We start from the raw sequence: 19,663 nt of genomic DNA on the forward strand, positions 1-19,663 counted from the left end.
CATTGATCAGGTGCAGACATCATCCTGCTGAGGGTTTCAGCAGCCTTTTATTTATACATTTCAAGCAAACCAGAAGAGTGCATAAGCATGTGCATTAGGGCAGGAAGATAACAGTCATCACATCTTTCTCAAGAACAGCCAAGGGTCTATTTGCCCTCCTGCAGAGGTCGTGACATTTATTATTTTTCGATTTAAAAAAGGCACAGTTGCTAAACAGAAGTGTTCTTAGAATAGTCATTTACTTTAAACAACCAGTCATTTTATTACCACCAAAAAGCTTATGTGACTGCAACTAACACTTCTATGTTTACCATAGTGAAGGATCAACTAAGGGCTAAGGGAAACAAAGCACAGGAAGTTACCTGGGGGAAGGAAGATGCATTGACTCTTCCTTAGCCCCAAGCTCTCAATTGAGGGAGGCATTTTCCTAATCTAACAGAAGAGTTTTTCTACCTATTACTCCTCTACTTATCTAGTCAGCCTAGTCTCCATATCTAATTTTAAGATCAAAGGAAAATTTCTTTTTCTGTAAGATTGCTGATTGTTGTTTGTAGTTGTAAGGAACTACAACTATTTTATCAGAGGCAGGGCCTAAGATGGTTATAGCTGTTGGTTCTCAACAATGGTTAATACGTTACATATCAGTAGTTGTAATGTTACAGGCAGGGAGAGGGGCCCCAGGTTGGGCACCATATCTGTTACAGGGCAGGGAGAGGGGCACCCCAGACCCCACAAACCTGCCTATTCTAAATGGGTTCTGCCAGCCGCCACATCAACACAAAACATATGATACTTTAATGGGAAGGAACTTTAATACAACTAAGAAACAATACAGGAAAGGCAAAGAATGTAATTTCTAAATCAAGCACCCAAAGTTACCTGTTCCCTTGTGTGTAAAACTCCATCCAAATGGGATTGGCCCAGAGCAAGGCCCCAAAGCCTGCCCCAAGTCCAAATCATCTTCCAGTGGGGACCCACAGAAAAGCGTCAGAAAAAAACCAAACAAGTCTGGAGGGAAAAGAGAAAAATCAAAATCAAGACAAAAACTGCCACTGTCACCTTCCCATGGATCCATGGATCTCTCACCCACATCTGTGTCACCCAGTCCATCACTAAAAGGCAAGCACAGTTTCTTCACGTGTCTCTCGGCTCCATGTGCCTCCTCCAGGTCTCCTCCTGGCTCCATACTGCTTCCTCCCTTCCTCAGTCTCCTCTGCAGCTTCTTCTCTCTCTGCTCAGCTCCACCCTCCCTTTGGGTGGGGCAGGGAACCTGGAACCTCCCCCTTTCTGGGGACCACCCTGTTACAATAACATTGACTATTTTCTGAGTGCATTATTTGTGCTGCCGTGGTTACTAGCTCACCAGTCACAAAATTGCTGTTGACTTATTCTTCATGCATACTCTAACAGCTACCATGCCAATTGTCACCTCCAGGGGAAATAACCCCAAATAAACAGGAAGAATTTAGCAGGAGCCGGCTATGGCATCTCCTGGCTTATCAGGGATTTTCTTATACTTGGAGCATGGCTTGAGTCTGCCACCCAACTGCTATATTTAAAGTAAGAGAATTTCCTTCTCCAATTAGCCCTTGCCTCAAAAGCCCACATATCCATATTAAAGACTTGGCCTTTTGTTCCCAGAAGTTTTTTCACTTGTTAATATAAGGCCTAATGTTGAATTGCTGCCTTTTGGCAGAAAACTACAAATTTTATAAAAAATGTAACATTTGTATCATGCAGTGCCATTTGCCATCAATTTGTTTACTCAGTAATTGATTAAACAGTATTTGCTGTTTTACTTTTAAATGCATATTTTAACAATGGTAGAAACTAACCATAAACAAATGAGGAGAATCTAACAGGAGTCAGCTAACGAGATTCCTGACTTTTCAGGAATCTGCCCCATGCCTGGACCTTTGTCACATGACATGAGTAGCATGGCTCCCAGTATCTGTCCACCTCAGAGAGTTCCGTTTGGATTCTAATATACTGGTCCTCGAGTCTCTCTCTCTCTCTTTTTTTTTTTAAAGATTTATTTATTTATACAAGCGCTGGGTATAATCAGAAGTGCCGGAGGGTGAGAGAATTCACCAGAGCCAGAGCGGGGAGCAGAGCAGGCAGAAGGACCGAAGTACACTGCTGAGGGGAGCAGCGGGCAGCAGGAGAGGTCTGCACGCCATGTGGGACCCTCCTCTGGTGGCCGGGGAACAGCCCGGGATCGAACCGGGGCTGCAGAGCCTTCAGGCAGCTTCGCAACCCAGCGCTCAACCGCTGCGCCACCGGGGAGGCCCCCCCTGAGTCTCTCTTAAGGGGAGCTAGAGAGCCTCTCTATCTGCTTCTTGCAACCTACACACTTTACTACCTGGGGCGTAAGAACCGGTGGCTCTGGAGAGTCAGGTCTAGCGGGAGACAGCTGAGACTCAGATCCAGATGGAGTAGGAGGTCGCGACCCAGGAGTGGTGTGGGGCAAGAAGGCATGACAGGAAAGAGTGGACCAGTGGTCCTGGGCTGAGAAGGAAGGCCGTCAACCCCGTAACCGAGGCCTGAGAAGGATAAACTTGACCAGAATAGGAGGGGAGGACAGAGAAGATAGTCCCCGTGTCAACCAGAAAGGAGATGTACTTACTTGCTACCTTGACCATTACCCTGGCCTCCTCAAAGTGTTACGGAGCAGCCCTGATATAAAACGGGTTGCCTGGCTATGGGTCCTCACCCGCGCACTTAAAAGGGACTTATTAATGCTCCACTGCAGGCACACACAAAAGGTTAATAAAAGGTTTATTTACAAGAGAAAGGGAATTGAGGAAATGAACAACTCAGGGAGAAAATAGGGAAATAAAGTCTTTAATGCGTCCTACCGGATCCGCTGGCCTGAAAACCCAAAGGCACTCTCAGAGCTGGCCGCACGCTGCAAGATGGAAGAGAGCCAAAAATGGAATCCCTCAAAGCCCATGTGTCTGGTTTCATACCAAACCTGGCTGCTTAACCCCACCCTCAGGTTCCAGCAACCTTCCCTTTGGTGGTGATGGGATTTGTAGTTCACAGTGTCTTTTGGCTTTGGTCTGTAGTGGGGGTGGAGTCCACAAAGCCTGTATGGAATTAGCTTTAGGACATCCTTTTCCCCTAACAAAAGATTATTGGAGTCAATGAGTCTGGGCCTCTTCAGTCCTCAGCCACCAAACCCAAGACCGCCAGTTGCAGGGTTGCAGGGACTGGAAGGACTGGCCCACCATGGCCAGGCCCATCACTGCCAGGCGTGGAGGGACAGTCACTTTTCCAGTGACCCCAGATGGTCCTGGCTGAGGGCGGGGGCTGAGGCAATGTTTGGACCAGTGGCCCTCCAGGCCATACTTGAAGCAGGCTCCCAGCAGCGGTCTGTTGGGGCCCATGGGCCCATTGTTGTCCTCTGTCGGGTGGCAGGTGTTGCAGTCATCGGAGGAGCAGGGCCTGGTGGTCTCAAGGCAGCTACTAGGGCCTGAGCTTGAAGCTCAGCCTTCTGGCGACTATGGAGTTCCCTCTCTGCGCTGTCCTATTCCTCCCGGTTGTTAAATATTGTAAAGGCCATATTCAGCAGATCCCGGATAGGGTTTCAGGACTGTCCTCAGCCTTTTTAAGCTGTTTTTTTTTAATGTCTGGGGCTGACTGAGATATAAAATGGGTAGCCAGAACTGTGGTGCCTCCAAGCAAGTCAGGGTCAAGCCTGGTATACCGCTGGAGCGCTTCCGTCAGGCATCAGCTAAGGAGGGCAGCAGGGTTTTTTGAGGCAGACTGGGTAATCTTTCTGAGTTTAGCAAAGCTTATAGGTTTAGGCGCTGCTGGTTGGAGACCAGCTAGGGGACAGGTAATAAAACTGTCTCGGTGAACCCCAGCCCCGGGCCGCCATGTCTCTGTCAGTCTGGTAGTCCCACCCTGGCTCTGGGCTGGGAACTGCTTCAGAGCCTGGGGGCCTGGTTGTGTCAGTCAAATGGACCTGATCTGTATGGTTTTGGGCAGACCTAAAACACATTCCCTTTTATTAGAGGTCAGGGTGGAAGAGAAGATAACATGTAATCATGACTTGTAAGGTCATAGACTTGGATAAGATAATGAAATTTTTAGGTGTAGGTAGTGAAAGAGCCAAGATGCTTTTCAATCTGGGAGAGATTAGACAGAGAAAGGAACATGGACTCTAACTCCTCCTTCAGTCCCACCCACTTTTCTGAGGGGAGGGAGAAGAGGATAAGCAGAGAGAGGGTGTGGGGGCTAGGAGATGAAAAGAAAGTGGGGGGAGGGACTGGACTGGGGAGCTGGAGGAGGAGAAGATAGAGAATTTAGAGGATCAGAGCACGCAGAAGAGGGGTCCGGAGAGGGTGAGGAGTCTCGAGAGACTTTGAAAGTATGGCAGGTTATCAGGAGGGAGGGAAGGGGCAGAGCGCAAGAGAAAGACAGCCTGGCCCGAAGGGAATTTCGGGCCACTTTTTCTGCCTATGGCAAAGGCCTAAGTCTGTTAGAATTTGGGGGTCAAAAGAGCCCATTTCTGGCCACCTAGAGCCATTGTCCAATTTATATTTGGGCCAGGCTGTGGTGCAATAAAAATGAGGCGTTTAGGTCTCACATCCAGCTTTAAATGTAGAGGGCCAAGGGCCTTTAGGAGGCACCACTAGGGGTGTCTGCTGGGATGCAGGATGGCGTTGATCCCATAGTGAGTGTCCCTCTTAGGATCTCAAACAGAGGGTGGGGAGGGAGGCCGGCGTCCCAGCGTCCCTGGCCCGATCCTCAGGAATTGAGCGGGAGAGTGAAAGGGGAAGGCGGCATCCCGTGGTCCTCTTTACCTCCAAGAAATAGGACTGGTCGTCCCCCTGAGGAGACGTCTCACCTCAGAGGAAAGACGTCTCACCTCAAATGGAACGCGCAAATCAAGAGGGGGTAGCGATCGCTGAATAAAAAGCAGAGACCTCCGTGATCCCAGGAACCCTAGAGGCAACAGCTCACCCTGGGAGAGTCAAGAGTCAGGCGCTGGTGATCCACAGGACAGCTGAGTCTTTTTGTTCTTCATGATTATTTGGCGAAGTGCCATAGGAAGAGAAGGAGGGTCAAAAGGAGGAAGAGGAGGATGGCCCCTCCAAGGGAGATGGGAAGAAGAAGCCGCCGGCGCCCACTGCCCGGCTGGAAGCCGGACTAAGGCTGACCGGGTTGGTTTTGATCAGGGCTTCTTCATTCCTGGCCCCTGCATTGACCTTTCAATCAAGTGTTTACGTCTCCTCACTCCCCCTCCCCATCATTACACTATTGCACCCACGCCTTCCCATCCTTCAGGAACCCCTGACTGCTGCAGCGGGGTCGCAGCAGCCTGCCATGCAGCCTCTTTCTGGCCCTGCTGCTGATACCATGTGACTGTCTCTTACCACAGGTGCAGGGTCACGGCTGTTAAGGCTCATGTGATTGGTTCCCCCTGATGATCCTTAATAACATCCCTGTTTCCAGGTCCCTGTCTCTGTCCCACCTGCAGGTTTCTCTCTCCTGTGCCAAGGACACATGTTTACAGGGTCATGGGTTGAGGACATGGACATATTTGAAGTCATTATTCTGCTTATACAGAGAGGTTTTACTTTGAAGCTTCCGTCTTTCTGGGCTCTTCTTGAAGGAAACAGTTGTGTCAATCCAATGTGTTTGTGTTCTTCTCTGTGTAGAGGGATGGTTTTGTTTCCACCACACATGAAACTGTGGAAAGTTGTCACTAGTATTTGAGCCCCTTGTGTGTCCATATCCTTACTCTGCACGTCTTTCTTCCTCCTAGAATCCTCTCCACCCCCTCCTGAGTGGGCAGGACCCTCTGCTGCCCTGTCCTGAGTCTCCTCACTCATGTCAGTCACCCCCATGTGCAGCTTAGTCACGTTGTTTTATTCTCTCTCTCTCTGTCTCTTTTTCTCCCCTTGTTGGACAAACAGATTATTCAAACTCAGAGGGGAAAGCTCTACCCACCAGCCTCCACAGTTCCAGGCTTCTGCAGGCCTTTGCTCCTCCAGGAGGCAGGAGCATCAGGCCGCACACAGGCCTCGGCTGGTTGTAGCTCTAAGCCCCGTGGCTCAGAGAGAAGCTGCACATCCAGGTCTGTTAGTTCTTCACAAGCACACGCAGTCCTGGGTGTTTCATCTCCATAGAACCTGTCCAAGAAAACCTAGTTTCCAGGATGGGCCTGTGGCTGGTGACTTGAAAAGTATAATTTGAATGTCGTATCTGGGTAAAGACCTTTCTGTTCAGTTGGTGTTCAGCCTCTCACCCCTGAGTATTAAGCTTTGGGTCTTAAATCATGGGAAATTTGCAGCATAACAACTGTGTGTGTGTGTGTGTCTGTGTGTGTGTGTGTGTGTGTGTGTGTGTGTGTGTGAATCTGAAAGTTAAATGCATCAACTAAATGTTTCAAATACTTCTCCCTGTGAATTCTGTCACTATCCTGTGGAAAACTATGTGCGGGTCCTGATGTGTGAGTACCTAGAGTCCCTCACATGACATGTGTGTCTCTTGCAGATTGGCGGAAGGAGCAGTTCCGGGCCTGTGAGTGACTCTGTTCTCTCTGGGGCTGCTCAGCTTCCGGCCTTTCCTTCTGTTCTCCATGTGGGCACAGACTCTACACCTTCTGTGGGGGTGGAGTGAGTGTAGCTGTGATGTTACACAGCTGGGCTGGGGGTGACTGGTCATGGGTGCTGAAGGGTCTCAGTCCTTGGGGTCCAGGTGGGTCTCCAGGGGTCCTGTGACATATTTGACTCCCGGTAATCTTGTGGCTCTTTCTCTTGCTTGGGGGCTGTGGGCTGGGGTCACCACTCTCATTTCAGGGAACATATCCCCTCCCCATAAAGCTGAGTATCTGGGGTGAGGAGGTGTGTGTCCTTGTTATGTCAGGCTGGCACATGGGTTCTCTCTCTGCAGAGCCTGTCACTCTGGATCCAGGTTCTTGCAGTCATGGAATTGTCCTCTCTCATGACAAGAAGAGTCTGGCCTGTCATCATGATGGAATAGAAGGAGGATACAGTGTTTGGGGTCTTGAGGGCATCACATCAGGGCGCTGTTACTGGGAGGTAGAAGTCAGGAATGCAGAGAACACTCAGTGGGCATTGGGGGTCTGGAGGGAAGATGAGAAAACAAGATACAACGCTCCGTCATCCCCACTGAATGGGTTCTGGGTTTTTGCCAGGTGGGTTGGCATTTCCAAAGCCTTTACTGACCCTGTTACTCCCCTACCCCTTAGGAAGGTTCCCCTAGGCTGGGGGTTTTCTTGGACTATGATCATGGGGACGTCTCCTTCTATGACATGACTGATGGCTCCCACATCTTCTCCTTCCCTCCTGAGTCCTTCTCTGGGACCCTCCTTCCATACTTCATCTGTTATTCAGGAGACGTGTCCATGACCCTCTGCCCCCTGAGGCTGGGCCCCAGAAGCCCTCTGTGCCCATGAACAATCTTCCTTCTCTGGGGGAGCCTGTGAATCCCCCAGGGGAGGGGATCCCCTCAGGCTCTGGTGTGGATGGGGCTCCCCCAGGGTCTGAAGCTCCTCTCCTCCCCTGCACCCCTGAGACCATGTCCCCATGAGGCCCCTCCCTGCCCAGCCCTGCCCTGGGCACTTCTTGGGGCTGCAGGATCCCTGTGGACAAACCTCTGAGGGATTCCAGATGCTAGAGTCTCGTCCTCCTGCTCTGAGTGCAGATTCCTGGGTCGTGGCTGAGAGAACAGTCAGGCCAGCCTTGTGCTTAGACATAATTTTGAACCTGTTTAGGGTAGGGTGAATTTATCCATGGGAAATCATTTTTCATTTGGTAAAGAAAATATTTAATAGGGATTTTATCCTCTTAGGACAAGTAAGGACGGGCCTCCCCTGGTGGCGCGGTGGTTGAGCGCTGGGCTGCAAAGCTGCCCGCAGCCTCTGCAGTGCTGGTTCGATCCCTGGCCACTGGCGAGGGTCCCACATGGCGCACAGACCACTCCTGGAGCAACTGCAGCTCCCCTCAGCAGTGTATTTCATCAGTCTGCCTGTTCTGTTTCTGGCTCTGGTGAATTCTCTCGCCCTCCTGCGCTTCTGACTGTACCCAGTGCTTGTATAAATAAATAAATAAATCTTTGGGGGCGGGGGCAAGTAAGGGGATGAGCTCTGAATGATTCTCCTAAATTAACTGGAATTTACTTTATCCAATTTGACTTTGTTTGAAGGCACCTAGAGCCTGATGGAGGGAGCCCTAGATCTATTTTTAGGGGTCTGGACTATCTGCCTAGTAAACTTCTGCCTCCAAAATATTTGGGGAAATGGCAGGTAATGGACTTTTAGAGGAACCTAATATTCTGGTTTCTGCTTCCTATTCTGGAATGGATGAAATACATTTAACTGTATCAGACCCAGGGCCTCCCCTAGTGGTGCAGGTGGTTGACCACCACACTGTGAAGCTATCCGCAGCCTCTGCAGCACCAGTTCGAACCCAGCCAGCCGGCGAGGATCCCACATGGTGAGCAGACCTCTCCTGTCTTGCCGTTGTTCCCCTCAGCAGTGTGTTTCATCAGTCTGCCTGTTCTGCTCCCCGCTCTGTCTCTGGTGAATTCTCTCACCCTACCGTGAGTCTGGCCTGAACCCCGGTTCTTGTATAAATAATGTTTTTTTTAAAAAAGATAAAACTTTATCAGACCTGATGAATTTCTATTACCAGTGATAATCTTGTGGTGTGTTAATTTGGTGAACTCAGGAGAAGAATCTAAGTTCTTCTTTTGTGTCAACACCATTTGGGAAAGAGAACTGCTCCCTGAATTTTGATGAGAGTGAAGAAGAGACTTTCAGACTCGGGGTGACTTGGGGAGCTGTGACCTGAGCTCCAGGTGCCCCTGTGCTGACTCAGTCCTTCCACGTCCTGTGGCAAAGGGTCACAGGAACCACAACTGCCAGAGGAAGCAGGATCCTGAGCACCAGACCTGCAGGGAAGAAGGTGTGATCCCTCCCCCAGGGGACAGTGAAGTCATTCAGGTGGGAGGAGAAGACAGAGACAGGGCAGTAGGTGTTACCGAACGCCGGCCTCAGTTTCCCTCAGCCAATAAAAGGAAACTAAGTTTGAGGAAAAGGAAAGCGGTTTTATTTGTCGACAAATGAGGAAGGCGGCAGACTCATGTCCAAAAAACCACCGTCCTCCTTTTTGGCAGCGGGCAGGGGTATTTATACAGGGGGAGATGGGTAGGGGTCCGCGAAGGGGAGGGGGAAAGGGTCCGCACAGAGACAAGTGGGCGCCAGCTCAACAGGGAGATGGATGGGTGTCAGCTCATTCATCTTAAGGGAAGGGGAAGGTGTCAAGGCACAGAGACGGTGATCGCCAACTTGTTTTCCTTAGGGCGAGGGGGAAGGGTCTACAGGGAAACCGGTGGCGCCAGCTTTTTTTTTCTTCCCAAGGGGAGGGGAAGCTGCAACAAATGGGAAAGACAAGTCATCAATCCTATTAATGCTAGATAAGGGGAATTGCAAAAAATGGGGGAAAGACAAACTTGTTAACTGTATCATAGGTGTTAGGGGGAAAGGATGTCCTAAAGCTAATTCCATACAGGCTTTATGGACTCCACTCCCCACTCCAGACCAAATCCAAAAGACACTGGGAACTCCAAATCCCATCACCACCACAGGGAAGGTGGCTGGGACCTGAGGGTGGGGTTAAGCAGCCAGGTTTGGTATAAAAGCCAGACACGTGGGCTTTGGATTGGCTCTCCCATTTTGGCTCTCCGCCAGCTCGCAGCATCCGGCCAGCTCTGAGAGTGCCTTTGAGTTACCAGGTCGGCGGATCGGGTAGGACACATTAAAGACTTTATTTCCCTATTTTCTCCCTGAGTTGTACATTTCCTTAATTCCCTTTCCCTTGTAAATAAACCTTTTATTAACCTTTTGTGTGTACCTGTAGTGGAGTATTAATAAGTCCATTTTAAGCGCGCGGGTGAGGACCCACAGCCAGGCAATCCCAATATAAAACGGGTTTTATAACATAGGGAGGAGTCAGACATCATAGTGGTGTGTGACTCTAAAGAGATTGTAATAGTTTTAACAATTTGTCTTGTTGTGTTGTTATATGGGGGTTGCCCTATTTTATGGTGACCAACATAAGAAAAATTAATTTGGGCTGGTCGATTACGGGTGAAGCTTGGAAACCATGTTGGCGCCAAACTGTTATATGGCAACCCCCATATAACACGGGTTGCCTGGCTGTGGGTCCTCACCTGCACGCTTAAAAGGGACTTATTAATACTCCACTGCAGGCACACACAAAAGGTTAATAAAATGTTTATTTACAGGGGAAAAGGAAATAAGGAAATGTAAAACTCAGGGAGAAAATAGGGAAATAAAGTCTTTAATGCGCCCTACCTGATCCGCCGACCTGGAAACTCAAAGGCACTCTCAGAGCTGGCTGGACGCTGTGATGTGGCAGAGTACCCAAAATGGGGGATACCCTCCAAAGCTCACGTGTCTGGTTTTATACCATCCTGGCTGCTGAACCCCACCCTCAAGTCCCAGCCACCTTCCCTTTGGTGGTGATGGGATTTGGAATGGTTGGGGGGTGGAGTCCACAAAGCCTGTATGGAAAATAGCTTTAAGACATCCTTTTCCCCCTAACAGTGTGTGTTAATTTGTATTTATTACCCATTGTCTTCTGTTGTCATCTTCCCTTGTGCTTTTATACAAGTGGATGTATGCTGGGAGTCATGCTACTCATGTCCTCTGACAAAGGTCTGGACATGGGGCAGATTCCTGAAAAGTCAGGAATCTCATTAGCTGACTCCTGCTAGATTCTCCTTGTTTGTTTATGGCTAGTTTCTACCATTGCTAAAATACACATTTAAAAGGAAAACTGCAAATGCTGGTTGATCAATTACTGAATAACCAATTTGATGGCAAATGGCACTGCGTGATACAAATATTACATTTTTATAAAATTAGTAATTCTCTGCCAAAAAGCAGTAATTCAACAATTGGCCTTACATTAACATTTGAAAAAACTTCTGGGAACAAAAGGCTGTAAACATCCCTTGGCCAAGTCTTTAATATGGAGATGTGGTCTTTTGAGGCAAGGGCTAAATGGAGAAGGAAATTATTTTACTTTAAAGTTAAAGGTAGCAGTTGGGTGGCTGACAGGAGCCATACTACACATGTAAGAAAATTCCTAATAAGCCAAGAGGCACCACAGCCTGCTCCTGCTAAATTCTTCCTGTTTGTTTAGGGCTGATTCCCCTGGAGGTGACAACTGGTATGGTAGCTGTTAGAGTATGCATTCAAGAATAAGTCAACAGCAATTTTGTGACTGGTGGAGCTAATAACCACTGCAGCACAAATAATGCACTTGGAAATAGTCAATGTTACAACTACTGATATGTCATGTATTAACTATTCTAAAAACTTAAAGCTATAACAATCTCTGGCCCTGCCTCTGATGAAATATTTGTAGTTCCTTAAAACAACAATCAGCAATCTTACAGAAAAAGGAATTTTCCCTTGATCTTAAAGTTAGATATGGAAATGGCTGATGAGATTAGTATAGGAGTAATAGGTAGAAAAACTCTTCTGTTAAATTAGGAAAATCCCTCCCTTAATTGAGAGCTTGGGGCTAGGGAAAAGTCAATGCATCTTCCTTCAACCTGGTAACTTCCTGCCCTTTGTTTCCCCTAGCCTATGTTTGTCACTATGACAAACATAGAAATGTTAGTTTCTGTCACATAAGTTTTTTGCTAGTAATAAAATGACTGTTTAAGGTAAATGACTACTCTAACAACTTTGTTTAGCAACTGTGCCTTCTTTAAAACAAAGAATAATAATTGTCATGACCTCTGCAGAAGGGCAAATAGACCCTAGGCTGTTCTTGAGAATGATGTGATGATTGCTATCTTCCTGCCTTAATGCATATGCTTATGCACTTTCAAAGTTTCCTTGAAATGTATAAATAAAGGGCTGCTGAGACCCTCAGCAGGATGATGTCTGCACCCTGATCAAGTGTCTGTATCTCTTCACTCCCCTTCCCCCTCATCTTCTACATTTTTGCCTATGCCTTCCCATCCTTCAGGAACCCCTGACACTCAGGCTGCTGCAGGTGGCTCCAGGCAGATGTAGTTTATAATATAATTTTGGGTAACAGAATAGATAAATGTATTGTGAGCATATTTTAAAAATACCTAATATGGAATGATAGATACAAAAATTGGGGCTGTCTCTCCCCTCATTTTGGGGAAAGGTGAGCACTTCATCACTTGTAAAGGAAGCTTCTGTTGATATTTAAAGATAAGCAGTGTATACATTGTAAGTATGGGGCTGTGTAGTGGACTCTCCCATCACCCATTTACTGCCATGGCTCTGAGAACAGTCAGGTCAGGTCTCGTGCTGTGGCCACAGAGGGTAGAATTGACCGACTTGAACCTGTTTGAGGAAGGAAGAATTTTATCCTGGGAGATCATTTTTCTTTTCATAAAGAAAATATTTCAAGGGTTTTCTTACTGTTTGGACAAGGAAGGGAATGAGCTATGAATTTGTGACCTAAATTAACTGGAGTTTATCCAACTTGAGCTTGTGCTGAGGAATCCAGGTCCCTTATGTTTATGATGTATTTTTTGGATAACAGATAAACAATTGAACTATAACTGATCTTGAGAAATAAGTAATATAGATACAAAGATTGGCACTGTCTGTTTTGGAGACGTGTAAAGAGAGCTTCTCTTGATAGTTAAAAACTTACAATTGTGTTGTGTGATTGTTCAAATGAGTGTGACTTGTGTGTGTGTGGAGCTGAGTAGTCTCAGGTGTGGACGCTCCCATCACCCATTCATGCTTCCTGGTCCACATCCTCCACATGCCCTCCTGTGTGACCTGGAGCTGGACCCTAGGTGCGAGTCCCTTTGCCCCCTGCACAGTGTCAGGATGAGCCCTGGAGGAGACACTCCAGTCACAGCCGAGGACATGCATCTTTCCTGGTCATGCTGATATTCTTCTGGATTCTATGATGGATGTTTGTCATTTTTATGAATTATCCTCAACTACTGTCCATGAAATTTTTCCTACTATTGTTCTGAAAAACTATTAAACTGATAAGGTGAGTGTCATTTTTTTGATCTACTGAGGCATAACAGAGATTTTGTTATTAGATTCAAACTTATGTAACTATTTAGAAAATGTATAAGGTTTGACTTGTGTTCATCATTTTTTAAATATTTTATTTTATATAATACTTACATCATTTTTCATTTTTGCACAATGTATGCATTTTCATTTTGGTTATGTTCTCCATAAAATTGCACCCCTCCCTTATTTTGACCCCAGTCCTTCCTCTCCCAGTTCCTCCCACCCCCATAGTGACTCTGGTTTACAGATGCTTGTTGATTTTTATTTTTACTTTGTATTAATTTGTCTTTTTCCTGGTCCCTTATTTTGGTTTTCTAAATTCATGCTATGAGTGAGACCATCTGGTGTTTTTCTTTTTCTTTCTGACTTATTTCGCTGAGCGTGATCCCTTCTTGCTCCATCCATGTTGCTGCAAACTGCATGTGTTTATTTTTTTTGATGGCTGAATAATATTCCATTGTGTATATGTACCACTTCTTGATCCAGTCATCTATTTTTGGGCATTTGGGTTGTTTCCATAGCTATTGGGAGCCGTGTTACTCATGTCATCTGACAAACATCCAGACATGGGGCAGATTTCTGAAAAATCAGGAATGTCGTTAGCTGACTCCAAGATTCTCCTCATTTGTTTATGGCTAGTTTCTACCATTGCTAAAATACGCATTTGAAAGTAAAACTGCAAATACTGATTAATCACCGAATAACCAATTTGATGACAAATGGCACTGCATGGTACAGATATTACATTTTTCATAAAATTAGTAGTCCTCTGCCAAAAAGGCACCAATTCAACATTTGGCTTTACATTAACCAGTGAAAAAACTTCTGGAAACAAAATGATCTATCGGCCAAGTCTTTGATATAGAGATGTGGTCTTTTGAGGCAAGAGCTAATTGGAGAAAAAAATTCTTTTACTTTAAAGTTAAAGATAACAGTTGGGTGGCAGAGGCGAGCCATGCTCCAAGTATAAGAAAATTCCTGATAAACCAGGAGACGCCATAGTTGACTCCTGCTAAATTCTTCCTGTTGTTTAGGCTAATTCCCTTGGATGTGACAATTGTATGATAGCTGTTAGAGTATGCATTCAAGAATAAGTAACAGCAATGCAAGATGTAGTGATGAGACTAGAATCAAGTATTAATCACGGCAGCACAAATACGTACTTGGAAATGGTCAATGTACAACTACTGATCTGTCACATATTGACCATTTTTGAGAATCAAAGGCTATAACCATCTCTGTTGCGAGCCAGCCGCAGCAGTCTGGGTGTCAGGGGTTCCTGAAGGATGGGAAGGCGTCGGCGCAATTGTAGAGAAAATGGTAAGGGAAGGGAAATGAGGAGACGCAGACACTTGATCAGGGTGCTGACATCATCCTACTGAGGTCTCAGCAGTCCTTTATTATACTAAGCAAATTGTGAGTACACAAGCATAAGTAGGAGATAATAATCATCACATTTCTTTTTCAGGAGCAGCCAAGGGTCTGTTTGCCTTTGGCAGAGGTGTAACATTGATTATTCTTTGTCTTAGAGAAGGCACGGTTGCTAAATAAATGTTTTCAAAATAGTTATTTACTTTAAACAATCCAACAGTTACTGTATTACTAGCAAAAAAGCCTATGTGTCTGCAACTAACATTTCTAAGTTTGCCATGGTGAACAATTAACTAAGGGCTGAGGGAAACAAAGGGCAGGAAGTTACCTGGGGGAAGGGAGACAAAGAGATTATTTCTAACTAACCTATAAAGTTTAGACTAACTTATAACTAATTGATTAAAGTAAAAAACAGAAGGCTTTTATATAGAAATTATCATCTATAGTATATTGTTTTTATATTAATTTGATATAAGGAAACCAAGGCCTGGAGGGCATAATGCCAGGCAAGCCACACTGACTCTTCCCTAGCCCCCAACTCTCCTAATCTAAACAAAGAGTTTTCTACCTATCACTTCTCTACTATCTAGTCAGCCTAGTTTCCGTATTTAACTTTAAGATCAAGGGGCAATTTTCTCTTCCATAAGGTGCTGGTTGTTTTTTAAGGAACTACAAATATTTTATCAGGGCAGGAGTGGGAGATGGTTATAGCCTTTGATCCTCAAAAAATGGTCAATGTGTGACTTATCAGTAGTTGTAACATTGACCATTTCCGAGTGCGTTATTTGTGCTACCGTGATTACTAGCTCAACCATTCACAAAATTGCTGTTGACTTATTCTTGAATGCATACTCTAACAGCTACCATACCAATTGTCACATCCCAGGGAATTAGCCCTAAACAAACAGGAAGAATTTAGCAGGAGTCAACTATGGTGTCTCCTGGTTTATCAGGAATCTTCTTATACTTGGAGCATGGCTCGCCTCTGCCACCCAACTGTTATCTTTAACTTTAAAGTAAAGGAATTTCTTTCTCCAATTAGCTCTTACCTCAAGAGACCACATCTCTGTATCAAGAACTTGACCAGTAGATGTTTACAACCTATTGTTTCCAGATTATTTCACTGGTTAATGTAAGGCTAAATGTTGAATTGCTGCCTTTTTGGCAGAGGACTACTAATTTTATGAAAAATGTAATATTTGTATCATGCAGTGCCATTTGTCATCAAATTGGTTATTCAGTGATTGATCAGTATTTGCAGGTTTACTTTTAAATGTGTATTTTAGCAATAGTAGAAAGTAGCCATAAACAAATGAGGAGAATCTTGGAGTCAGCTAACGAGATTCCTGATTTTTCAGAAATCTGCCCCGTGCCCGGACTTTTGTCAGACGACATGAGTAGCACGGCTCCCCATACATCTCCGCTCCCGCCCCTGATAAAATATTTGTAGTTCTTTAGAACAACAACCAGCAACCTTATGGTAGAGGAAATTGCCCCTTGATCTTATAGTTAAATACGGAAACTGGCTGACTAGATAAATAAAGGAAGTGATAGAGAAAACTCTTTGTTTAGATTAGGAGACTTCCTCCCTTAATTGAGAGCTGGGGGCTAGGGAAGAGTCAGTGTGGCTTGCCTGGCATTAACTGCCTCCAGGCCCTTGGTTCTTTAATATCAAATCAATATAAAAACAATATACTATAGATGATGATTTCTATATAAAAGCCTTCTGTTTTTTTACTTTAATCAATTAGTTATAAGTTAGTCTAAACTTTATAGGTTAGTTAGAAATAATCTCTTTGTCTCCCTTCCCCCAGGTAACTTCCTGCCCTTTGTTTCCCTCAGCCCTTAGTTAATTGTTCACCATGGCAAACTTAGAAATGTTAGTTGCAGACACATAGGCTTTTTTGCTAGTAATACAGTAACTGTTGGATTGTTTAAAGTAAATAACTACTTTGAAAACATTTGTTTAGCAACTGTGCTTCTTTAAGACAAAGAATAATCATGTTATACCTCTGCCAAAGGCAAACAGACCCTTGGCTGCTCCTGAAAAAGAACATGTGATGATTATTATCTTCCTACCTTATGCTTGTGTACTCACAATTGCTTAGTATAAATAAAGGACTGCTGAGACCCTCAGCAGGATGATGTCAGCACCCTGATCAAGTGTCTGCGTCTCCTCATTCCCCTTCCCTTTTCCTTATTATTTTCTCTACAATTGCGCCGACGCCTTCCCATCCTTCAGGAACCCCTGACACCCAGACTACTGCGGCTGGCTCACAACATAGCTTAGCTATTGTAAATAGTGCTGCTATAAATATAGGGATGCAGGTGCCCTTTGAAAATAATGTTTCTGTGTCATTTGGGTAAATACCTAGGAGTAGGATTGCTGGATCATATGGAAGCTCTGTGTTTAGTAAGTCAAGAAATCTCCACGCAGCTCTTCATAGTGGTTTGACCAGTTTGCACTCCGACCAGCAGTGCACGAGAGTTCCTTCTTCTCCACATCCTTGCCAACATTTGTTCTTGCTAGTTTTTTCAATATGTGCCATTCTTACTGGTGTAAGATGGTATCCCATTGAAGTTTTGATTCGCATTTCCCTGATTACAAGTGATGTTGAATATTTTTCATATGCCTGTGGCCATTTGCATTTCTCTTGGAGAAGTTCTTTTAGCTCTTCTGCCATTTTTTTTAAAGATTATTTATATTTATTTATACAAGCACTGAGTACAGTCAGAAGTGTGGGAGGGTGAGAGAATTCACCAGAGCCAGAGCAGGGAGCAGAACAGGCAGAAGGACTGAAGTACACTGCTGAGGGGAGCAGTGGGCGCAGGAGGGTCTGTGCGCCATGTGGGACCCTCCTCTGGTGGCCGGGGAGCAGCCGGGGATCGAACCGGAGCTGCAGCCTTGCGGGCAGCTTCGCAACCCAGCGCTCAACCGCTGTGCCACCAGGGAGGCCCTCTTCTGCCCATTTTTTGGCTGCATTATTTCTTTTTTTGAGTCTCATCTGCTCTTTGTAGATTTTTGTGATCAGTCCTTTATTGTTAGTGTTGTGTGCAAAAATGTTCTCCCAGTTGGTGGGGTTTTTCTTTTTTTTTGTTATTGTCTCTTTTGCTGTGCAGAAGCTCTTTAATTTGATGTAGTCCCAGTTGTTGATCTTTGCCTTCACTATCACTGCTTTGGGTGATGTGTCTGTAAAGATGTCTTTGATGTGCATATCTCGTAGTGTTTCGCCTATATTTCCTTTTATGTATTTTATGTTCCAGGTCTTATGTCTAGTTCTTTAATCCATTTTGAGTTGATTTTTGTGTATGGTGTGAGGTAATGGTCAAGCTTCATTCTTTTGCATGTAGTGGCCCAGTTTTCCCAGCACCATTTATTTAACAAACTTTCTTTGCTCTTTTGTCATATTCTTTGCTCCTTTGTCAAAGATTAGTTGACCATAAATCTATGGGTTTATTTCTGGGTTTCATTTGATTCCATTGTCGTTTTTCTGTTCTTGTTCCAATACCATGCAGTTTTGATGATTATGGCTTTGTTGTATAGTTTGAAGCCTAGGACTGTGATGCCTCCATTCCCTTCTGTTTTTTTCAGGAGAGCTTGGCTATTTGGTGCTGCGAGCCAGCTGCAAATGCCTGGGTGTCAGGGGTTCCTGAAGGATGGGATGGTGTCTGCGCAATTGCAGAAAATGAGTGAGGAGACCCAAACAGTTGATCAGGGTGTGGACATCACCTTGTTGAGGGTCTCAGCAATCCTTTATTTATACATTACAAGGTACATAAGCATATGTATAGGAGTAAGATAACAATCATCAGATCTTCCTCTAGAACCACCAGTGGTTCATCTGTCCTTCAACAGAGGTCGTAACATTCTTTGAAGAAGGCATAATTGCTTAAACAAAAGTATTCTTAGAATAGTCATTTTATTATTTTTTTATTTTTTATACAACCTTTCTTTTTTTTAAGATTATTTATTTATACAAGCCCTGGGTACAGTCAGAAGTACGGGGGTGAGAGGGATTCACCAGAGCCAGAGCGGGGAGCAGAACAGCAGAAGGACCAAAGTACACTGCTGAGGGAGCAGCGGCGGCAGGAGAGTATGCGCGCCATGTGGGACCCTCGCCCCATGGCCAGGGATCAAGCTGGTGCTGCAGAGGCTGCAGCAGCTTCACAGCCCAGCGCTCAACCACTGCGCCACCAGGGGAGGCCCTTAGAATAGTCATTTTAAACAATTATTTTACTACTTGTAAAAACTTATGTGACAAACTAAAGTTTCTACGTTTAATATGGTGAAGTATTAACTAAGGGCTGGGGAAAACAAAGGACAGGATGTTGCCTGGGGAAGAGAGACTAAGGGATTTTTTTCTAACTAACCTATAAAGTTTAGACTAACATATAACCATATTGTTAGGGGGAAAGGATGTCCTGAGCTAATCCCATACAGGCTTTGTGGACTCCACCCCCACTCAACCAAAGCCATCAATCATTGGGAAAGACAAATCCCGTCACCACCAAAGGGAAGTTGCTGGGACCTGAGGGTGGAGTTAAGCAGCCAGGTTTGGTATAAAAACCAGACATGAGGGCCTTGGGGTCTCTCGTTCTCTCACTCGCCTCTTGGTTTCAGGGCTCCTGGCTTGCGGCCAGCTCTCAGAGTGCCATTTGGGATTCTAGGTCGGCGGATTGGGTAGGACGCATTTAAAACGTTGTCTCCCACTTTTCTCCCTGAGTTGTACATTTCCTTATTTGCCTTCCCTTGTAAATAAACCTTTTATTAACCTTTCATATGTGCCTGCAATAGAGTTTTGGAAAGTCCTTTTAAGCTCACGGGTAAGGACCCACAGTCGGGCAACCCGTTTTGTATCCGGGCTGCCCTGTAATAGAGGTGGTGGATATACCTGTGGTAGGATTGTGTGTGGAACCAAGCTTAGTCAGATTTTGCCATTTTGTATATCCTCCATCTTGATATGTTAGTCCTTGTACAACCGCATTCCAGAGATAGTTTCAATAGTCACAACCCTCACTCCACTTGGTGATGAAAAAGCAGACAACCCTAGCCACCAATGAGGGCAGTCCTATCCATAAATGGGACAGCATCACTAACCATCCAATGAGTTTGAAACTATCACCGTGCGCGCCAAAATGCCTTTGTAGTAGCCAATGAGTAATTGCCAGCTTCTTTCAAAATTCACACCACTCGTGACC

General features: G+C 45.3%; 1 protein-coding gene across 1 annotated transcript in view; it reads left to right on the plus strand.

Moving 5' to 3' along the window:
• LOC119251352 (butyrophilin-like protein 2) overlaps positions 1–19,663 on the plus strand; it is a 296,120-nt gene that overhangs the window by 91,820 nt on the left and 184,637 nt on the right. Inside the window, exon 11 of the mRNA XM_054698669.1 lies at positions 6,508–6,534. Coding sequence (XP_054554644.1) covers positions 6,508–6,534 — 27 coding nt within the window. The remainder of the gene's footprint in view (positions 1–6,507; positions 6,535–19,663) is intronic.

Source organism: Talpa occidentalis, unplaced genomic scaffold (assembly GCF_014898055.3).
Source record: "Talpa occidentalis isolate TD23 unplaced genomic scaffold, MPIMG_talOcc4v2.1 talOcc4.2, whole genome shotgun sequence".
NCBI classification, from domain to species: Eukaryota; Metazoa; Chordata; class Mammalia; order Eulipotyphla; family Talpidae; genus Talpa; species Talpa occidentalis.